Source organism: Neolamprologus multifasciatus, chromosome 11, assembly GCF_963576455.1.
Source record: "Neolamprologus multifasciatus chromosome 11, fNeoMul1.2, whole genome shotgun sequence".
NCBI classification, from domain to species: Eukaryota; Metazoa; Chordata; class Actinopteri; order Cichliformes; family Cichlidae; genus Neolamprologus; species Neolamprologus multifasciatus.
In genome coordinates this window covers 7,120,854-7,144,328 of record NC_140449.1, presented here as the reverse complement: position 1 = coordinate 7,144,328, position 23,475 = coordinate 7,120,854, and the positions used below count along the sequence as shown (strand labels likewise).

The following is a 23,475-nucleotide window of genomic DNA, read 5'->3' as shown; positions in this document are numbered from 1 at the left end:
AAGAAAAACATAACTACAGATTTTTGAAGAGCAAAACAGGATCTTAAGTTGTTTCTTGGTACAACTTTATTGGCACAATTACCCTACTAAATGACAATGCAATCCTTTCAAAATAAAGAAGTATGCATAACTTAAAAAAGTTACATTTTTGCAAGTAAAAGATGAATGCAGCAATTTGACTTACACTGACAGCATAGGTAACCATTAAAAATGCAATGGAATAAACAACATATTTACTTTCAACTGCAACAATAGTTTGAGACAGAAAAATTGAAATAAATATGCATTCTAGCCATACACACGCAAACACTGCATTTGTAACCCATTTTCACAATGATTTTAATAAAGAACGGATTTGATACCACTTGTGCTTCATTTCCAAGTTTAATCTCTGAAATTCACCAAACATACTTTTCATGGCATGCCAACGAAAAATGTATAAAAGTACTTATATAAAATGACCACCACAAACAAACTTTACAGTCCATATTTAGAGTTATCCAATTAGATGCATTCTAAAGTCAAAAAGACTCAACCCTCTACAGCTTAATTGTTGGCAGGAATAATGAAAAATGCGTCTGACAGGATAGTTACCCATTGTTTTCTGAACCATGAGAAGTCTGATGCTGAAGGAACGTCTCCAAGCATGAGAATGTCTCAGTACACTCTGTGCACTCATAGACAGCCTCTGAAGAACTTCCTTTATCATTTTGAGTATGGTCCATATAGTCATCCTCTATGTCCTCTGCATTACCCTTTTCCAAGACAACATCCACATTAGTACCAGTGCCATGAGATGTTTGTCCAGCATCGTCCACTTCCTCAGTGTTTGGGTGATTCTGAAGATGAAGCTCAAGGGATGAGGAATTCCTAAATTGAGCTGGACACTGGGGACACTTGTTGGGTTCCTTTTTGTGGTAACGCAAGTGCCGTTGGTACACACATAACAGCCCAAATCTCTTTCCACATTCCTGGCACTTGTAGTTAACTCTACCTGCTTTTCCTGATTGTTTATCATTTTGATTCTGCTCTGGTGAAGCTACAGCTTCATAGTCAGAAGAGCTCTTGGTGTTTTCATTAGCAGGGCTTATGTTTTTCTCACTATTACTAAGAGAAGTGTATGGAGGACCTTTTGGTGGAGTTGTGTACAAGTGTTTTAAACCTGGCTTCTTATCCAATTCAGCTTTGTGATACATGACTACATGTCTCCTCAAATCGCAGCGCTGAGGAAAATGCCTACCACAAAATACACATGTGTGCATTGTACCTTTATGATATCTCATGTGCCGGGACAAACTACTAGAATGATTAAAGACACGATGACAGTGCTTGCACGGATGGAGCTTTCCATTTGGATTACCCCCTCTTCTACGTCTGGCTTTAGGTTGGACCCTTTGCTTTAAAGGTTTTTGGGACTCTTGATTCATCTGATCAATTTCCTCCTGAGTTTGATGTGTGAGATGATGTTCCTTTAAAGCTGCTAACTTCTGGAAATGATCCCCACATAAACCACATCTATATTTTCTGAAAGAGTAGTCATAGTCATCGCTACAATGCCTAAAGATTTTAGTCTCCCCATTCTGCATCTCAATCGCTGTGCCATTACTATGGCAGTTTTCAAGTTGCGCATTGTGTAGGTCCTTAGAATTTATGTCAATTTCGATTTCAGATGCAAATAAAGCATCAGGCTCTTTCCCCTTGCAATGGTAGAGGGAATGTGTCTGGAAATCTGACATCCAGAAAAAATTCAGTTTGCACTTCTTACAAGGATATGTTTTCTCAAGCTTTTTTTCCTGCTTATTCTCAGATTTACCCAGAGCTGTACCTTTGGAAATAGGGTGATTTTCTTTCTGGTGAGCATTCAGGGCATCTGCTTTCAGGAATCGCTTACCACAAAGACGACAGCAGTGAAACCTCTCATTTAAGTGGTCATGGAGGTGTCTCTTGAGATCCTGCCTATCTTCAAAGATTTTGCAACACAAAGTACATTTGTATCCTCGTTCTGTGTTTCGATATTGCTGGTGACGATGTAAACTCTGCAAGCTATTAAATGATCTATTACATATTTCACAGCGGTAATGTCCCTGGCGAGACTTGTCCAAGTTCACATCAGACGGCCTTGGCCTGAATACCTCTTTGTGAGGAGCAGGCTGCGATTTTACGTTTGGAGATACTGGCCGTACAGAGGATGGGAAATGTGAATGTGATGGCAAAACTCCAGGAGATACTGGCTTCAAAGGAGAATGTGACTGTGTCAAACCATTCACAACTGTCAGTGTACCATTTTCTTGTAGCACATATTCTCGGGGGACTTCAAATCCATTGGATGAGCCATCAAAGGAAAATGACTCCAAAGGTCCATGAACTGCCATATGTGCCAATACATTAGCGTACTGACTGAATCCATCACCGCACTCAGTGCAGATGAAGTTAATTTCTGCGGCTGAATTGCCTGAAGACGCACTGTTCCCAGACTTCTGCTTTTCCATTACGAAATGATTTTGTCCATGTACAGATGGCATCATTTTTTAACCGGTATGTACAAGTAAAACTATCCAGGCACCAAGAAAATTGGTCTCCATGTGGCCATCAGTGGGTTTGCTCAAAACCCTGGTATTCAAAAAAGATGTGTTTCACAAGATGCATGTTGACTCCTCTGCTTTTCCATGCTGGATTAGGACCTGGGGGGATGAAAGGAAAGTATTACGAAACAACTGACTCCGAAGTTTGTTTAAAATTCAAACTGTATGACAAGTAGTGCAAGTCAGCATTCATTTCCCATGATCTACACTAGGCAAAAATGATGATCAATAGAGGTTTAACATGCCTAAAACCTATTATAAATTCTGTATCCATAGATCCGGTAAGGTCCAAATGACGTAAGTTGTGTCAGACAGTAAGCATCCATGTGTGTGACAGTTTTTTTGGTCAAACATGTGAACTCTACCACTGAGACTTGCATTATAATGCACCAACTATGCATGCGTCTTTCAGGTAGACTTCAAAGACATGTAACAGAAATGACCAATCATCTGGGGCATCTGCAGTTCAGAGCACAATTACCAATTAACTGTGCATAACTGTGAAAATGTTTCAGAGCTCGGCTATAGTCAATAAGTCCCCAGTGACACAGGCCTAGTGGCTGGTCTGTGACCATCTCGCAACCACCTATCCTGACAGAACAATGTGTATTCTCCAACAACTTGTTAGTGGTTGCTGGTGATTGCAGGTGTGGAATTGGTCACAAAAAGGGGTACAGTGCTGAAAACCTTATGTGATTATTTTTGTCTTCATATAAGACACAAACTCCTCTGCAAACTAATTCAAAGTGCTTCCACAAGCAGGGATACTGAGTGTGGCCGCCTCGGCTTGTCTTCATAGAAGTTATGCCCTTTTGCTGCAACTGCATTTCAAAAAGGGGGAACTTTTAGTTTTTAAGGCAAACATTTTCGTTTTTTTGGTTCGCATTTCACTTTTTTAAGTTTTACTACATTTTGGAGAATTAATGGTGAGACAAGTCAGTTTCTTCCATGCAAACTATGGGCACCCGTGACTTTTAGGTGCAGCCCCCTCTTTTCAACTGATTAAACCTAGCACCAACCAGCAGGGAATAGACATCCCACACTCCCAGCGACTGGAGGGGGTCAGCAGAGGAAAGGTCTGCTATGGGTGGTGCTGCAGTATGCACAGACACAAGAAAGAAAGTCTGGTTAGGACCATCCATCTTCTTTCGCTTATCCGGGCCAGGGTCGCGGGGGCAGCAGCCTAAGCAGAGAAGCCCAGACCTCCCTCTCCCCAGTCACCTCCTCCAGCTTGTCCGGGGGAATACCAAGGCGTACCCAGGCCACCTGAGAGATATAATCTCTCCAGCTTGTCCTGGGTCTGCCCCGGGGCCTCGTCCCGGTGGGACATGCCCAGAACACCTTGCCCAGGAGACACCCTTGTCAGATGCCCAAACCACCTCAACTGGCTCCTATAGCCTTAGCCTGTCGCTTATAGCCTGTCACTGAGTTTCTCCAGCTGCCCTTTTAGAATTCCAAGTTCCAGCCCTCATCTTGTTGAATAACAGTATCTTACATGATGATCAAGTAGACATCATTTCATCAATCTAGACCCATCTTGACACCAGTGCAGACCTTACTCGGCAGACTGGCCATTGCCCTTGATGCAGCAGAGGCACTTTTAAATTAAATGCCTTTGTCATTACCAAATTAAAAATAACAGAAGCTACTAATTCAATATTTAGTGTAACACCTGGATTCATGTTACCCAACAACAAAATGGGAATAACTAAGGACAAGTACACCAAGTGGCTAATACTGTTAAGTATCTGAATAAAGAGAAAATGTTCCCAGAAGTAGCTCACATTATTGGAGTTTCATAATGTCCTGACGGTCATTGCAAATGCTCCAATTGAAAAACAGCATCTAAAAACACAACTGCCCAGTCCCTTATGATGTTCACTTTTATTTATTTAGTTTCCGTTTTCTCAAAGTAACCACTTGGGTAACTTTGCTCAAGCATCACAGCAGCTAGCACGAAGTTTCACACGTAAAAATGAACTTCTTTATATTTATAACTAAATTCAACCCTAACTATAGCTACTTCCTACTGTTCAATTTTTACTTTCACAAGTAAAAAAACAACTTTTTATTTTTACTTTAAAAGATCCATGCTCTCAGCATGGTAAGAAAACCTCTGGTTTTTGGCTCATTATTTTACTCGAGCCGGTTACTGGTAACTAACACTTACCTTGTGGAAACACTGCAGTTATAAGGAGAAGCAAAGAGATATTGTCATACTGTTGCTCAATCAGAACAGTTCCCTTTCTGGACAAGCAAACACTGTACTTAACACAGTCTGGAACCATCCAAGACTACATTACAGTGACAGTCACCCCACATGCGTGGACTTTACAGTGTCTGTGTCAACATTTCACACACACACTCTTGCACCAGAGAAAGACTGTAGCTCACCACCGACAATAAAAGCCCCACTGAATCTAGGTCACACTCAGGGAGGAGAACTTGGAAACAGTCTAAGTGGGAAGGCTCAGCTGGTAACAAGAGGCAATGGAAAAATGAACACGACGATATTCCAGAAATCAAGTAAAGAGCACCTTTTTATGCATGTTCACCCTGTATATAATTAACAATTACATTCTTTAGCAGCAAACAGGTATGCTCACCCTTTTCCCAAAGTATTGGCATCTTCAATAGATGCTTATGGATTACATTATGAACACAAAAATGGACATGCACACTTCATGAAAATATATAACCACTGTGCTCAATACGTTTGTGCCATTAGATAATGATCTCAGGGAACAATTGCCAATTAAGGTGATTTTTTTTTTACTTGATTCCCAATTAAGGCATTACATTAATATTAGCATTATGTTCTTCATTGCAATTTTATTTACTTGGTGTATTTTCCTGTCTAATCTTTGCATACAACTGACACTAAAAGACATAGAAGAGTCTGCATCCCTGCTTTCTTTGAAATAAATGGGCGATTGTGGATCAGCTTAATTGGTTCATCATTATCAAATGGGAAAAAATATATAAATAAAAGCTGGGCATTTTCTGTCTGTTAGTTTGATTAGAAATTAATTTTGTAATTGTAAGAATCTCCTCTCATCAAGTGTATTTGTTGGTGTAAGACTGTGTGGGAGAGCAAAGTGAAAGGGTAAAGAGACAGGTGAGCCACTTTATTAAAAAAATGTAAAAAAAAATATACATTAGTAGAATCAAAATAATGTTAAGCTGTAATACAGTCTTAGTTGTTCATTTAATAGCTACCCACTAATGGATATTAATTATGAAACCTAAATCATTCATTTGTGTATAAAAACGAAACCTCACTCAAACAAGCTCAATTACACCACGTGCTGTGGACTGAGGGTAAATAATACTACTTTAATTGGTGAGCATTAATCCCATTCTCTACTTTGCTGGGAATGGCATTCATTATTGGCAATCACACAGTAGGAAGACTGGACCACGGATCAGATCACCCACCCCTTGTGCCCAGGTTTTAAATGGCAGGGAAATCTCTCTATATTGTTGGCTTTCATTTGGCATTTGCTTATCTTTTGCACACCTAAAGCACAAAAAAGGTATTTTATTTACTCAATTGCTCCACTATGTCTAGAATCAGAAACAATCAAACAGCTTTCATGAAAACCTACTTCCCTTACAAGCACACTTGATTGTCACCACCAGTAAAATTATAATCAATAAACATCTCCAACGAAGGACAATGCTGACAAAAACAAAGCAGCCTGAGTGAGCTGGTTAGACAAGTAACCTCAGATGACAGTGCAGCCTCTATTATATATCCAAAGCAGTACACCACAATCTTGGCATCAAGGTCTTTGTCAAAGTTTAATGTGTATTTTCCACTGGTTCAAAGTAATGTAGTGCTACCCAGTTTAGGAAGTCTTTTACCTTGTTTTTATCAGCTATCAGGTGGGTAACATGTACCTAGATTGGTTACATACAACAACAGTCCTATGAATGCAATTCTTTCTATATTTAATGTAAATTTTACACCGTTACATCTGTCCAGGTAGGAAGCATCAACCATTGTGAATCAATTTCACCTGCTTTGATGCAAATGAAAGTGACTTCAGACTCTGTTCTTTCAAGTCTGTTACATGTACACACTGCTCAACTGCAAAACCATTGTTATTGCAGATTATCTTGTTGCTGCCTGTCCAGTGCATCCATTTTCACTTTCATTTACACCAAAGCAGATAAAAGGGATTCACAATAGTTTATGCTTCCTAACTGAACTGACTGATAGTTGAAGTGAAACTGACTTTGTGTCAATGACTGAGCAGCATATATATAGACATTAAATTGCTTTCACTTCAGACACATGCGGTTGAGGCATGGAAAGACAGAGAGCAGTAAGTGATTTAACCTACTATAATTAGCTAACATAGCTATAAGATGAACAGTGGATTGTGAAACATGTTCCTACAGATATAAATACAAACACACAAAAATTAAATTCACAATAGTGGCAAAGAGCTTGTCCCTCAAGGAATATTATCATCCCTTGTTTTGAGATACTTCAGGCTGAGTGCCAGTGACACTAACAAAAACCCCCAAATCATAATATGTAAACACTGCTGCTAAGTTGTGTTTGTGCTGCAAAGTAAGAGAACTAACCTATTTAACAGGCTGAAAACACTCAGGATGCTGATATATGAATGCAAGAACGCCAGGAAAAACAAAACAATGGTTGCTACTGGAAACAACAACTCAGATATGCTTAGAAATCATTTCCACTGAAATCAGCAATGCAGTCGTAATCCTTTCAGCTAAAGCTACATGTCTAATAAATACGGTGATTAACAAAGGCTTTAGGAAAAAAGGCATTATCTCCTCAAGCAATTATTTTTTCCTTTAAAACACTAAAGTTTCTGCATAGTCTGCCTTGAATTCTTCTCAGATGATTTCATTCCATGATAGCATATTTATTTATTCATTTTTAGCTTTCCTTTTTTGCTTCTGAAAGATGCATTCAGGTCAGATGAATTAGTGCCTGATAGTCTGCAATGATATTTTGAGAAAAAGGAATGGAGCACAGTGTAATAGTAGCGGGGCGATCGTGGCTCAAGAGTTGGGAGTTCGCCTTGTAATTGGAAGGTTGCCGGTTCGAGCCCCGGCTCAGACAGTCTCGGTCGTTGTGTCCTTGGGCAAGACACTTCACCCGTTGCCTACTGGTGGTGGTCAGAGGGCCCGGTGGCGCCAGTGTCCGGCAGCCTCGCCTCTGTCAGTGCGCCCCAGGGTGGCTGTGGCTACAACGTAGCTTGCCATCACCAGTGTGTGAATGTGTGTGTGAATGGGTGGATGACTGGATATGTAAAGCGCTTTGGGGTCCTTAGGGACTATTAAAAGCGCTATATAAATACAGGCCATTTACCATTTAGGTGAAAGCCGAGAATCAGTTTCATTTTCACGTGAAAACTTGCACAGTACGGGCAATATCGCACAACGTGGATGTGAAAGCACTGTTATCTACCTGACAATCAAAAATATTTATATCCACTTAAAAAAGGAACAATCGTGCTAAATATTAATCAAAACAGTCGTGATTATCATTTTGGCCATACAGCCTTAGAAGCAATATAATTAACACTGCAAAACAACAACAACAACAAAACATCAATTTTGCAGATTATGAAAGAAATACACCAAGCAAATGCTATTTTGTAACAAGCTTCGGAAAATATCATCCATCGCCATTAAACACAAAGAGATTTGTTTACGGTTTAGCTTAAGAGTACCGGTTTACAAAGGAGCTGTATGCCGCCGATTGTCGTCTCGTTAGCATACTTTGTGAAAGCCATACTAAAATAAAATACATTATGTGCTGACAAAGGATGAGCGAAAAAAAAAACAACGTTAAAAACAAGCGTGGAGGAAAGCCACTCACATGTTTTACCTTCATCTAAAGCTGAGGGTTACCATTGTAGCCACACAGCTAACGCTAGGAGGTACTGCTGCTAGCCGCTTCATAGTAGTGGTATAAACGCACTGCAGTTCGATATATATATCCATAAAGGAATCTTAGTGTTCAAACTGTCGCTCGAGCAGTGAACTTTGACATGACTTACCATTAAATCACAGAATGCAACAATTCACGCCTGCATGGTTCTGCTTCAGACCACTGTCGGGCTACTGAGTGCTGCAGGCCGAGGTGTCTCCTCCTGCGATTTCTTCTTCCCATTACTGCGCTGAAAGTCAGCTTACCGGAGCATTAGCGCCACCTGCTGATCTGGAGTCTGGACGAAAGAGCAAGCATTTCTGTTTTATTTTTTGTAATGAGCTGCTTCTCAAGAGGGCCGCTGTTCAGAGGATCTAAGGATTTGGAAGTGAGGTAACAGTAAAACCCAGGAGATGGCAGTAGTGCAACATCTTTGGATGCAAGCTGCTGTTAAAATTGTAAAAAGAAGAAGAAGAAGAAGGGATGCTGTCCAGTCATTCCCATATTAGTAAATCCAGATCAAACTTCTTCTTCTGCCTACTCCGTCATCTATCTCCATCTCACCATATCGCTAGCATCCTCTTCATTCACACCAAGCCTCTCCATGACCTCCTTCCTTACATCCATGAATCTTTCTCTGGGGCTGTCCTCTTTTTCCAAGCTTAACAATCTTTGTCCGACATATTTAATATCCCTCCTGAGGGATGAGGTGGCAGAGCCATTGCAGGGGGGCATGGTATGAATTAAAAAAAGAATGCTTAGACTCCCACACAAACGCAAAGCAAAAGATAAGACATCGCCAAATATGCTTCCAAACCTCTGGGACTCTCCACCATTGACCCTTAGAACTGAAGAAGCTTCTCGGATGAGAGGCGAAACATCTTCAAGCAACTCAAAGAAGTCCAGACGCTTTTCTTTCCAAGCTCCTTAGACTTCCAAACCAACTTCCTTCCAAGCCAAAGACTAGAAAATATGATGAAGCATATCTTGCCTGTGGCTTCACCTGCACAACGAAGGTGCCAAGATAGGTATCGCCAACAGAATTTGTTTCCCCTGCGTCAGAAACACTGAAACACTGAATGCAAATAACCCCAATGCTCATTAAAATAGCAGCTTATAAAGTGCTCTGTAGTTATCTAATGCAACTGCCATTTGTTTCAGGACATCAGCACAGTCTGTAATCAAGGGTAAGGACATTTTGGGAACACTTATAGCTCATGGCTTAATTATTGAAATAACTACTATGTGTTTGATGCTTCCTGTTCCGCCATATTAGGTGGACCCTTTGTGGAAGTGGGTTCCACTGGACCTGTGTCTGTTAACCATCAATTGAGGCGGATTTGTTTGGCTTTGACTGTGTATAAGGACTAGAAATACACACACACACACACACACACACACACACACACACACACACACACACACACACACACACACTGCTGTGTTAATTTCCCTTATTGCAGAAAAAAGATTTCTTATGAAAATTTGTTTGTTTCTTGGCTTTATCTTTAGCTTCATTCTCATAAAAAGAACAGAATCGTAAGAATGTAAGACCACAAGCACTGCAAGCGTAACAAAAAAAAAGGTGACGTCAAACAGTATTTGCAATCCATATGAAACAATGACACATCTATTTTTTACCTATTTTTTCATTTATTTGTTCCCAATTGTCCAAATTAGTCTATGATTGGCCTTAATGTTCCAGAAATCATATTTATATACAACTAAATATGACTGGCAAATATGTTTTAATTGGATGATTCCTCACTTGATGACGAATCGTCCATTTACATATTTGCAGAGTCCTAAATTTGATGCCAGTGAACTTTTCAGCGGTTGGTTTTAAAGAAGCCCCAAAATCCCCTATGAGCAAGCACTTGGCGACAATGGGGAGGAAAAACTACCTTTTAATAGGTAGAAACCTCTGACAGAACCACGCCCAAGAAGGGGTGGCCATCTGTCTCGACCGACTGGGGTTCAAATGTTCACTGACAATTTAGTTGTATATAACTATGATTTCCAGGACATAATGTTGAGACCATTTAAGTGAAAAGGTGAAACAGCCAGTTCCGCTTCTTCTTCTTCTTCTTCTTAATTGGAGGCATTGTCTGTACAGATTCCTGTAAGACAATGCAGGTGAGTCCTCTTTATCTTCCTTTTCTTGTTCTCTGGTTTAATTTTCTTTCAGAGGCTCCTGCACAGAGATTGCAATTGATGGCAGCAAGTCCTCTTTTTAGTCAAGAAAGCCTTTATTTCTTGACTTTATTTCTTGAAAGGCTTTTAGTCAAGAAAGCCTTTATTTCTTGACTAAAAAGTGGCTGTAGCTCAGGTGGCAGAGCAGGTCAGCCACTAACCAGAAGGTCGGTGGTTCGATCCCAGGCTGCCTCCGGCTGCATGCCAAAGATCCTTGGGCAAGATACTAACCCCATGTTTGCCTACTGGTGGTGGTCAGAGGGCCCGGTGGCACCAGTGTCCGGCAACCTCGCCTCTGTCAGTGCGCCCCAGGGCAGCTGTGGCTACAATGTAGCTTGCTGTCACCAGTGTGTGAATGGGTGGATGACTGAATGTAGTGTAAAGCGCTTTGGGGTCCTTAGGGACTGAGTAAAGTGCTATACAAATGCAGGCCATTTACCATTTTATTTGTCACATGCAAGTTGCCCTTGCATGTGACATGCCCCCGACCTTGCATACACAACACAGACATCACATGGGGAGACAGGTCGGAGACCGGTAGTATTATAGAAAAACACTGAAATGTACAATACAATGGGCAAGTCGAGGAAGCGAAAAAAAGAGACCTCTACTCATGCTGGGCTCCTATGGGGGGACAGCATGAGAACAGCAAACAAAAAAAAACCTCCTCTGCACAAAGAGCACATAAATGTCCACATCACAACATCATGAAGCACGTGACAAGCAACAGGGGTGGGTAAGGGGTGAGAAGTAAGCCAGACACAGCCATCCTGCCCTGCAGCTATTCATCCAGCGCTGGGCCCAGACCCGCGGTCCGACTCGGCCTTGGAGATAAGCGTACGAGGGCGTTTGGAATGAAGAGTCTAAACACAGTTTGTTATCAGGGGAGAAATTGTTTGTTATGTTCAGCTCCAGCCTTGAGACCGCAGCTGGCGCCGATATGGTAGCCGCATGAAATAATGGTGGTGTTCTTGCTTTAGTGCGAACCACTGCTTGTCAATTTTACAGTCGATCTAATGTCCATCACTGGTTCCTCACCATTCCCGTTGGAGAGCCGTGAGCCTCTCCACGATGTTATCCAGCTACACCGAGATGTTATCCAGTTTGCTCATAGAGCATGAGTGTCACGACAGCTGTGTACGGTGGCTCCTAGAGACAAAGCACGTACAAACTCCAAAACACATGCAAACTCCAAAACACTTGCAAACTCCAAAACACTGTCAAACTCCAAAACACTTGCAAACTCCAAAACACATGCAAACTCCAAAACACTTGCAAACTCCAAAACACTGTCAAACTCCAAAACACTTGCAAACTCCAAAACACATGCAAACTCCAAAACACTTGCAAACTCCAAAACACTTGCAAACTCCAAAACACTTGCAAACTCCAAAACACTGTCAAACTCCAAAACACATGCAAACTCCACAACACTTGCAAACTCCAAAACACATGCAAACTCCAAAACACTTGCAAACTCCAAAACACATGCAAATTCCAAAGCACAACGGAAGTGCTCCAGGACGCTAGGGGCAGTGTTGAGCTCCATTTGCCAAATAAACGGCAAGTTTGTCTGTATGGGACGGTCTAGTCTCCGTTGCACTTCCCAGGTTGCCTAGCAACCATGATACTAACCGCTGGAAACATGAAGGAAAACATATTTTGTTCAGTTTGTTTGTTTCTACAAGAGCTTTGTGTGATTTGATAAGTATCTGAGCCTGAGACCACAGGACAGTAAAACATGATTTTTGGGCTTCATTTCTGTACAGTCATTTAAGATTAGTTAGTAAATAACAATTAGCGGATGTTGTTCATGAGACTAAAGTCATATCACTTTGGTAATGTAAATATAATATGGCCAATATTATAGTTATTATATTAATCATTATTAGCTATTACAGCAGTGAACATGAACTCTGTGTCAAATACTGAGCCTCAGTACAGATTCAAGTTGCAGTTATTTATATGTCTTATCACCTTAAATCTTCACTCAAAGACAAGTATCTTTGACAGTGCATATATAGGTGTATCATATATAAGAGACAAATGTTGTTCCTTCAGTATGTTGGCATTACTAAATTTGGCTCATTGCTTACATATATTTATAAAAAGAAAATGTACAAGCTGTGATAACTGTTTCTGATCAAATGAAGAGTAGACTGATATATTGAATATTCCTTTATTGGGTGAGAAAATCAGACCATGTCATAACTGCTTTAAGTCATACAGAATAGATATCAGAGCCTTAAACAGGCTGACTTCTGCTAAATGGGTCAAACTGGGCAGAAAGTAAACAAACACATAACATCCTTATAGAATATGATGTAACACTATAGATCAACTTACCTCAGAATATATAAAGCATATAAACAATTACAGCAATATGATGCAACAAACACAGCAGTACTACTAATCCAAAATACTCAAAGCTTCATAGAACTGAAACAAACATTTATTTTTAGCTCCATTCTGCTGCTGATACATACTTTAGGTTTCTGAATATTAAACTTGTTGCTGCCTTTCATAGTGTGTAACTTGAAGGCCCTGAGTACTTTCTCCCACACTGAAAACACTGGAATGATACAATTATTTGAACATTACCTAATAAGACTGATTCAGGACAGACAATTAGTTATTTAAACTTTCCTAGCAGTCCTTCACAAACAGGAAACAGTCTGTCTATTCTCTCCATCTGTCAGCTGCTGCTGGCTCTTCCTCCTCCTCTTCCTCAAACACTGCTGAGTTTGTCCTGGTGGATCATCAGGGGTGCAAAGCCTCACAGATGATGTGCAGCAGTGGGTCCCTCAGTCTGTCCTCACTCTGGACACTTGCAGTTGTCACACATGGAAATCAAATGTGTGATAAGCTGCAGGATTCAAACACAAGTGTGACTTATAAATGAATGTTCCTACTTTTATTACACAATCAGAGAGAAAGAAAAAGAGAGAGAGTGCAGGACAGACAGACAGGTGACAGTCTCAGGTGTATACACTGCTACAAACCAGCACAAGAGAAGGAGGATTGTGTTATTACGAAACAAGAAGAGTTCCCAGATGGTACAGTGGACACATGTGTGACTGCTTTGATTAAAGCATCTTTCTTTCAGCTTAACGAGTGAACCGTCAGCTCGTTCAAACACACGTTAAAGTCCGTTTGGCTCGACACCACCGAACAGAGGCAGCAATATAACATAGCTAACATTAACAGTGCAGTGAATCCTGCTTGTGCCGTGATATTCAGGACTGCAAACCGAGCAGCATCATTGACTTTCAGCTTGTTGTGTTTGTGAATATATGACTGACTTTAATTATCCATAAAATCATCACATTCTCTGTAAGATTAAAGTCAACTATTGAACGGTGTATATTTTGAAGTAAAGGCTTTAAAACCAAGTTCGTACAAACATCGCTAATGTCACATAACCTTCCCGACATGTGGCCAACAGTAATGTTTTAATGTTCTTCATTATAAAAACATTTGCGCATAAATAAGTGACATAATATTACTTCTGAAAGTTTACTCTTCGTCCGCTCCGCTTCCGCCGTTTTTTTTTTTGGCAAAATTATCCACACCACCGCCGCGCTATGAAGTCTGGGATATGTTGGGCCATGAAGGCTACACCGACCCATCCTTAAAATTCAGGGAAATTAAGGACGCATTTGAGGGCCGCATTTCGAGCAACCCTTGAATTGGGACAGCCTTCGTCGTGTCGCTGTGACGTAATCGGCCTTAAAATGCGGCCTTTAAGGCTGCAGACCCCAAATCCGGTCAATGGTACTTCCTGGCTTGTGTAGTTACTAGGTAACAAAAGCTCAACACTGCCCCTAGCATCCTGGAGCACTTCCGTTGCGTTTTGGAATTTGCATGTGTTTTGGGGTTTGCATGTGTTTTGGAGTTTGCATGTGTTTTGGATTTTGCAAGTGTTTTGGAGTTTGCATGTGTTTTGGAGTTTGCAAGTGTTGTGGAGTTTGCAAGTGTTGTGGAGTTTGCAAGTGTTTTGGAGTTTGCAAGTGTTTTGGAGTTTGCAAGTGTTATGGAGTTTGCAAGTGTTTTGGAGTTTGTACGTGCTTTGTCTCTAGGGGCCACCGTAGCTGTGAGCCTCTCCAAGATGTTGTCAGATGTTGTCAGAGTCTCAGCACTCACAGCAGCCACAAGCTTCTCCACGTCAAATAAAGTCAACTCTGGTCAGGTACATGAGATGGACAGGCCACGATCTGGATTACAGTCAGGGATGATGGAAAATGGGGTCTGGGATTCTAATGTCCCAGCTGCACTGGTTGATATGATTACTGAGGTCATACAGTCAGTTAGTGCAAGGATCATAAAAACGTCACTTCCAGCAGTTCAGGACCGATTCACAGATATATTGTCCCAGACAGACATTAGTATAGCCATTAGAAAAATAAGCCCCGTATTGGGAGACTCTCTCTCAACCAGCATTGCTGCCGCTAATATCGCCCAGTAGCGGTTTTAGATACGGGCCAGCGCATATTGGGAATGGCATTGGTTGTATCGCCCATTTGCTGGGAGTAAGGGCGCCCCCCGTTTGCGAGGTGCGCCTGCTGCTTGCGGCACAGGGAGGAAAGGGCGGGGCGGCGGCGGCCTGGCTGGCTGGCTGGAGCAGCAAAAATGACCAACTCGCAAAATAAAACAAATTACAAACAAACCAACAAACACGAAAACACCAGACATTATAATACAGACTTATAATTTGCACCGATGTTTTTTCAAAATTCTATATGAGAAAAGTGAGCACGAGAGCCCTCGGTGCGCCTGCTCGCTGCTGAAGTCAAAGTAAACTTTATTGTCATCTCCGCTACATACAGTCCAATATATAGAGAGACGAGACGACGAGGCTCCAGTTACAACAGTGTGAGTAAACAAACAACATATATAAGAATAGTAAGAAAATAAATATACACTTTAGGACCAGGGGTAAAGGGATCAATAACAATTTAAAATGTATATTTTATATTTTGTTGATCTAAAGTCTCACACACAACCCGTTTTTAAACTTCTTTTCTCATTTTTTAAATGAGAAAAGAAGAGGAGGAGTGTAGCGACTTCCACAGTCGCTAGAGGCCGGGGACTGAGCCTGTCTATTTGCCTGTCAACTTTACGCAGTAATGCGAGAGGTGGAATTGCTTGCTTGTTTATTAAAGTGCTTGAAAACTTTACAGAGCAATGTGATCGGCTCGCGATTCAAACTCTTAAAACATCACAGGCTCTAATGCAACAAGGGGAAACTCGTTGTGCTGCGGTCAACAAAAACTACGGCTACCCAGCCCTCCTCTCTGTCAAAATCAAACCAGTGAAAGACAGACTGACAACGCCCTCTTAATGTCGCCGCTAGCACCCACGTGACTCCCGTTACACATCACCATAGCAACCAAACAAATGAAAACCGAGTGATCATTAAAATTCAATACATTTAATTATGACTCCTACAAGGAGAAACGAGCAAAAGATACAGGTAAGCAGATGTGTCATTGGATAATGGCAGATCATGTATCCTAAAACATTAAGAATCAGGATACTTTCTTAATCCCTAAGGAAATTATGTGGGTTACAGTTCCTCCAAGAAGAAATGGTAAAAATAGTAACAGTAACAGACTAAACTCCAAACAATATATACAATAATATAATATTAATTAGTCAGTGTCAATTGTTGATTTGTCCTGTTCTCATTGTGTGACGAATTATGATGTCTGTTTAGTAGCCGTTTGCATACAACGTTTGCATACAATGCATACTTCGTCTCTCTCTTCGTGTGTGTGTGTGTGTGTGGGGGGGGGGGGGGGGGGGGGGGGCGCCAGAGGGGGTGTTCGCCCAGGGCGCCAAACAGGCTAGGACCGCTACTGATATCGCCCACAAGGAATGTGAGCAATCTGTGGTGCTGACACGAATGGTTGAGAAGGAGATCTCAAATAAAGTCAACTCTGGTCGGGTATGTGACATGTACAGACAGAGCTTCACATTCTGAAAGCTCAGAGAAAACGGATTTTCAAAGTAATCGTAGTGAAACTAAATCCTGTCAAATGTCTGTACCCAGTGTTAGAACCCCTACCCCCATTAATTCAGAGGATATTTTACCTGCTATGAGCGGGTGCTTCGATAGACTTTCTGGATTACAGTGGGGCTTGATAGAAAATGGGATCTGGGACTCCGATGTCCAAGTAGCACTGGCCGATATGATTACTGATATCATAAAGTCAGTTAGTGTAAGGATCATAAAAACGTCGCTTCCAGCAGGTCAGGACCGACTGACAGAGGAAATTTCCAAGACAAGAATCTGGATATAGCCATGACAAAAACAAGCCCCGTATTGGGAGACTCTCTCTCAACCAGCTTTGCTGCCGCTCTTGATGTCACCCATGAGGAATGTGAGAGTGCTGTGGAGCTGACACAGATGGTTGAGGAGGAGATCTCAAATAAAGTAAACTCGGGTTGGGTTCTACTCCCAGAAAACCCTGATTCTGTTAATGTCACCAGAAAAATAACAAACATAAAAAAACCCTCAAATGCATGGTTTCTCATGCTTTCTCATTTCTGAAGAGATATGAAGGTAAGCTGAGCTGCCTGTGCATGAGGGGGACTTTACCCAGCTCCTTTAGTTCAAGTGATGAGAGCCTTGAATCCAAGCTCTCTGAGATGGGAACAGTTAAATAAGTTTGGCTCTCATGAGATGGTGTCACGACCTGCAGGATCAGCCAGGTGCTTATCAGAATCTCTCCACTCCTAGCCCTCCTTCTCTTTTTCCCCCCTCTCTCCCCCTCTCTCCTTCTCTCCCCTGTTTTGCCAGGGCGGAACTCATGGCGGGTTCACGCCCTCAGTCCACGCCTTCCTGGATTGTGAACACCTGGGCCTCATCAGACCAGCTGGTATATTAGAAGGATTAGAATCAGCTGTTCAACGCTGGATTGTTGTGAAGGCTCTAGTCAGTACACGTCTAGCTCAAGTTTCCTGTGCCTCCGTCTCAGAGACTTAACAAGTGTTTCTTTGTTCCTAGATTCCCCGGACTCATCCCTGTGTTTCCCCGTGTGGAGTGTGGAAGGAGTGACTGGTCGCTAGCAGAGAAGAGAGAGATTGAACTGAGCGCGTGTGTGATTTCCCCATTTTCCCTGGAGCCCTGGACCCCTGCCCCTCACGTCTTGTATATAGCACTAACCCCGCACTGTCTGTACATACACTTGGTGAAGATCTGTAAATAAACAGTCTCTGTTGAAACGCTACTCAGGAGTCCTGCGAGTGGATCCTCTAAGCAACCCGTGCCAGTAACAATTTAGCCATACTATGGATCCAGCGGACTCAGGTCAGCAACCCGCCCCCTCTCCAGAAGCCTTGTTGGAGTGACATGAGCAGATGCTACAACACATTAACCATCAGTTGCTCGCACTCACTCAGGCTCTCGCTCAGCACATACCTCTGCCAGGTCCCGCTATTCCTCCTCCGTCTGCTCCCTCACAGCTGCCAGCCCCGGAACCTGGCTTCTGCGGAGCCTCCGGAACGAGCCCTACCATCACCGGAACCATTTGCTGGTGAGTTCCACAAGTATGCTGGTTTCCTCACACAGATTACATTACAGTTTAGGCAGCTGCGGCGGACATATGAGCGTGATGGAGCAAAGATTGCCTTTTTTGTTCAGTTGCTCCGGGGCCAAGCCTTAAACTGGGCTCAAGCAGTTTTGCGAACCGACCCGGAGATTGCCTATGCTGATTTTCTGTCAAAGTTTAAAAGTGTTTTTGAAAGGGGCACCGGAGCAGAGGCAGAGGGCCACCGTTTGCTGAACTTAAAACAAGGAAGACTGTGTATGGCGGACTTCTCTGTGGAGTTTTGGACACTGGCTGAGGAGACTGGATGGGGGCAGCCTGCACTGATAAGTTTACTTTATTAAACAATGTTTGTGATTAACTCAAGGGCGAACTACTTATGAGGGAGCTCCCCAAAACTTTGTCAGAAGTGATAACCTTGTGTGTGAATGTAGATGAACATTTGAGGGCGCGTCGCCGCACCAGCAACTACAGTTCCCAGAGGCCCGTGGGGCGATCGGGATGCGGATTGTGGCGACGAGCATGAGCAACCTATGCAGATCGGACGCTCCCAAATCTCCCCGGAGGAGAGAGCACGCAGATGGAGGACTGGTGAGTGCTTTTACTGCGGCCGCAAGGGCCATATCGCCATTGTGTGTCCAGTACGGCCAAAAGATCACGCCCGCCGGTAGAAAGGAGGATACGGGTGGGCGAGGCCTCCTTTTCACATTCTCCTCCACGTTTCATGCTAGATGCTAAAGTAACTGTCCTCTCTGCTTCCCACTCCCTTCAAGCGCTGATTGACTCCGGGGCGGAGCAGAGCTTCATGGATGCTTCCCTGGCTCTCAAACTCAAAATTGACACACAAGCTTTGCCCCACTCATTGCAGGTCACCGCTTTAAATGGTCAGCGTCTCCCCAATATAACTCATGTTACAGAACCCGTGTTCCTAACCCTGTCTGGCAATCACATCGAAATGTTACAGTTTTGTCTTTCAAGCTCCTCTCACACCCCTAGTGCTTCCTTGGTTGCACCAGCATAACCCCGTACTTGACTGGAAGGAGGAGAGGTTTCTGGGGTGGGGTGAGGAGTGCCACATGACCTGTTTAAAAGCAGCTACTCTCGTAAAACAGTCTAACCCACAACCACACGAGCCCCCTGACCTTTCAGCCATTCCGTCTGAGTATCATGATCTCAAGCAAGTTTTTTGTAAGGACCGAGCCCACTCTGTTCCTCCTCACCGCCCGTACGATTGCAGTATTGATTTGCTTCCAGGTGCACCTCTTCCCACTAGTCGGTTATACAGCCTCTCCCAACCTGAACATGCATGCATGAAGAAGTACATTAATGAATCCTTGACTAATGGACTGATTCGCCCTTCTTCATCCTCCATGGCTTCCGGGTTCTTTTTTGTAACCAAGAAGGATAAAAGCCTTCGACCATGTATTGATTTCCGGGGTCTCAATAACATACCATTAAGAATAAATACCCTCTGCCACTCTTATCATCCGCTTTTGAACTCCTGCAGGGGGTGACCGTTTTCACTAAGCTCGATCTGCGAAATGCTTACCACTTAGTCAGAATAAGAGAGGGAGACGAGTGGAAAACAGCCTTCAACATGCACCTGGGCCATTTTGAATACTTGGTCATGCTGTTTGGACTAACTAATGCTTCTGCTGTTTTTCAGGGTCTTGTCAATGATGTGCTCTGCAATTTCATCAATCGTTTTGTGTTTGTGTACCTTGATGATATGCTCATTCTCTCTCTCTCTCTCTCTCTCTCTCTCTCTCTCTCTCTCTCTCTCTCTCTCTCTCTCTCTCTCTCTCTCTCTCTCTCTCTCTCTCTCTCTCTCTCTCTCTCTCTCTCTCTCTCTCTCTCTCTCTCTCTCTCTCTCTCTCTCTCTCTCTCTCTCTCTCTCTCTCTCTCTCTCTCTCTCTCTCTCTGATCATGTACGCCATGTCAGACAAGTCCTGCAACGTCTCCTGGAGAATTGCCTGTTTTTTAAAGAGGAAAAGTGCGATTTTCATGTGAGTACTGTGTCATTCTTGGGCTACATTATCGAACAGGGCGATTTAAGAGCCAATCCAGCTAAGATACAACCAGTCTTGGACTGGCCCACTCCACCTAACCGTAAGCAGCTTCAACGGTTCCTCGGTTTTGCCAACTTTTATCGGAGATTCATTCGTGACTACAGCAAGATTGCTTTGCCGCTAACCCGTTTAACTTCCCCTAAGGTACCTTTCTGCTGGGATTATCAAGCTCAGGAGGCCTTCTCCCGGCTAAAGAAACGCTTTGCTTCGGCTTCCATCCTCCGGCAACCGGATCTCAAGTGGCAGTTTATTGTAGAGGTGGACACCTCGGATGTAGGGGTCGGAGCCGTTCTCTCCCAGCAACTAGAGGGTAAGCTCCACCCTTGTGCTTACTTCTCCCGTCGTCTCTCTCCTGCAGAGCAGAACTACGACATCGGGGACCGGGAGCTGCTGCCAATCAAACTCGCCCTGGAGGAGTGGCGCCACTGGCTAGAAGGCGCAGCAGAACCCTTTGTGGTGTTGACTGACCACAAGAACCTCGAATACGATGCCCTTTCCCGCCAATTCACCACCTCAGAGGATCACACCCATAAGTCTCCCATTCTCCCTCCCACATGCATTATCGGAGCCCTGTTGTGGGGTTAGGGTTATTTAAAGGGTTGGCTTTGTGTCATTTAAAAATGCAGGCTGAAATGCTCTTGCCAACCAGCACTATACAGAGCATCATAGAGGAATTTCAGGATCTTCGCAGCTGTGACAAAATCAAAATCAAGAACTTTTTTCATAGAGGACTATATATATATCTGAGAGGTGAAGATGGCAGATTGTTGGCTAAAATGGATGTCTGTGGCATCCTGCATTTAATGTTCAGCATCCTTGTGAAAAACCCTTTAAAAGTTGTTTAACATGTCCAAAAATCCAAAACTGTTACAGATGACAAAGATGTTGTTTCTATGAGCTCGGCTGTACCTGCTAGTTCACATTTCAGTAGTAATGTTGATGATGAAGATCTTTATTTTTCATTGCTTTAGTTTTTATTCCACTGTTTCAAGGACATGCACTTAGTGGGGACAGCGTACTGGACAGGTCCCAGTCTGTCTCGCTCTAAGACAGCTGGGTTAGGCTCCAGCGCCCCCGCGACCCTGAAAAGGATCAGCAGAAGTGCATGGATGGAGGGTCAGTTTATCAACATTAGAAAAACCAACATACTACCTGCCTTAAATGTGAAATGGATGGGCTTTATGTTTGCTCAAAAACTAAAGAGACTTTTCTGCAGCATTTCTCTCCTGACTTCTTTGCAGCACCTTTCACTGTCACACATTTGATCTTTACAGCAGGGCTGTGCCATATCATATACCATACTATATAATTTTGACATAGTAGCTATATAATGTTACTCCTACTTTATAGATCTCCATCACCTGATCCTCTGAAAACCTCTTGGAGTTGGCAGCACTCAACTGAGCCATTTTGTGCAGAAGAAGATTCAAATGATGCTTTAAACTCCTGATGTTATCTGAGCTCAGATCCTAAAGCCTAAGTCCAGACCTCTGTATCTTCATTCTTGTGGAAAAGCAGAGCAGATGTTGTTTTCAGGAGGATGCTGCTATAATGGCTTTAGTTCCTTGCAGGTAATTATGACGACAGCAGAAGCAGCAGGAACAACAAACAGCCCAAACTAACAGACAAACTATTAATGAAAGTCCAACCCAATCTCCTCCGTCCCAGTCTTCTCCACTATTTGCATCTTCATCTGTGAAACCTGCAGAGCAGAGACAGTGTGTGGACAAAGTTAGCCGGTATGCAGACATGTTTTCTTTTGTTACAGGAGTTTGAAACACATCTGCAGCTCATTCAGAGGCTTTGGGGCTGTACACACTTCATTTGAAAGCAGTACAGTCGATCTCACAGCTGCTGGATGTTTCTTTGAATCATAAGAACATTGAGACAAACAAGATGATCATGAAAATCATGATTGATTTGGCCTGCGTTTGATGCTGAACTGCGGTAGCTCCTGACATTGTGCTTTTATTTCGTCTGGGTTAGTTTGCAGCACTGCTGCACAGTTTACATTAAAGTGCACTTTTGCAGAACAGACGACCCCCTGCACGACTGATGGGGTGAACCAAGGCCCTGCATCAGACAAAGAAGGATTATTTCAACTGTGAGTCATGCAAAGCAGCTCTAGTAGTCCTGTAAATGAACAGACTGGATCCCTGTAATGTACCACCTCAGTGACCAGTGGAAACATTTCAGGTAGTCATCCTAACTGACTTGGGGTTTCTGCCAGTGTGTTACAAGTGAAGCAGCTCGCCTGGTCTTCACACTGGGACTGATTTCTTTAAATCACCATTAATACAGTTTCAGCTGCTGACACATTTACTAGTGGGTAGTAATTAAAGCATGCTGCACCACTCATGAGTGCTATCATTCAGCACTCTCATTCATTTGTCTTAAAGCTGGTAATTAAACTCCCTGTTGCCTCACTCGGTCTCACTCTTTTCTGTGTGTGAGAGAAAGAAGATGCAGCTGTGTTTCTAACAGCTTCTCTGGAGGAAGCCCTGCACCTCTATAATCTCACCCGAGTCTGTGACTCTCTCACCACAGATGCTGTGGTTGGTTGTAATCTTACATTCATATCTTCCTGTATCACTGATGCTGATGTTCCTCACAATCACAGAAACGTCTCGCTCCTTCATGGATGAGCGTCTCAGCTCCACTCGGCATTTGAAGGACTCATGCTGATAGTTCTCAACTGAGTGATGGCTTTGGAAGAACACAGAGCCGTCTGACTCGAGCTCGGGTCTGCTCCACTCTAATGCTGTGATATCTGCATCTGTGGGTCCCCGACACTGAAAAGTGATGTCTTGTTCAGACCTCACTTTGACATCTGTGTGGTCTAAAGTGGAACTTCACTCAAATGTGTGCTCAGATGAAATGATCAGAAGAGTTTCCCAACAGATTTAGTAATGAGAACTTTGAGTCAGATCAATATTGCTGCAGTTTATTACTCAAGAATATAAATTTCTATAATTACATAACTATGAGTGTGAGATTATTATATTATCTTATGCCACGTTGTACCCCTAATTAAAGATTGTGAAATTATTATGTAGTTTTAGTTTGCATTATTCTCCAGACTTAGAAGGTGATAACTATTAGATTTATCAAACTGATTTGTATTACATCAGACTGCTGATTTATGGTGAATGAATGATATTGTT

General features: G+C 42.7%; 1 protein-coding gene across 1 annotated transcript; it reads right to left on the bottom strand.

The window, feature by feature from the left end:
• Window positions 1-48: 48 nt before the first annotated feature.
• Window positions 49-8,817, bottom strand: LOC146507715 (uncharacterized). Its single transcript, XM_085176642.1, has 2 exons — window positions 8,630-8,817; window positions 49-2,681 (listed from the first exon to the last, which is right to left on the bottom strand). Exon 2 carries the CDS (start codon window positions 2,523-2,525, stop codon window positions 591-593), a length of 1,935 nt encoding a protein of 644 aa, XP_085032768.1. The 5' UTR covers window positions 2,526-2,681; window positions 8,630-8,817; the 3' UTR covers window positions 49-590.
• Between the last annotated feature and the right edge of the window lie 14,658 nt (window positions 8,818-23,475).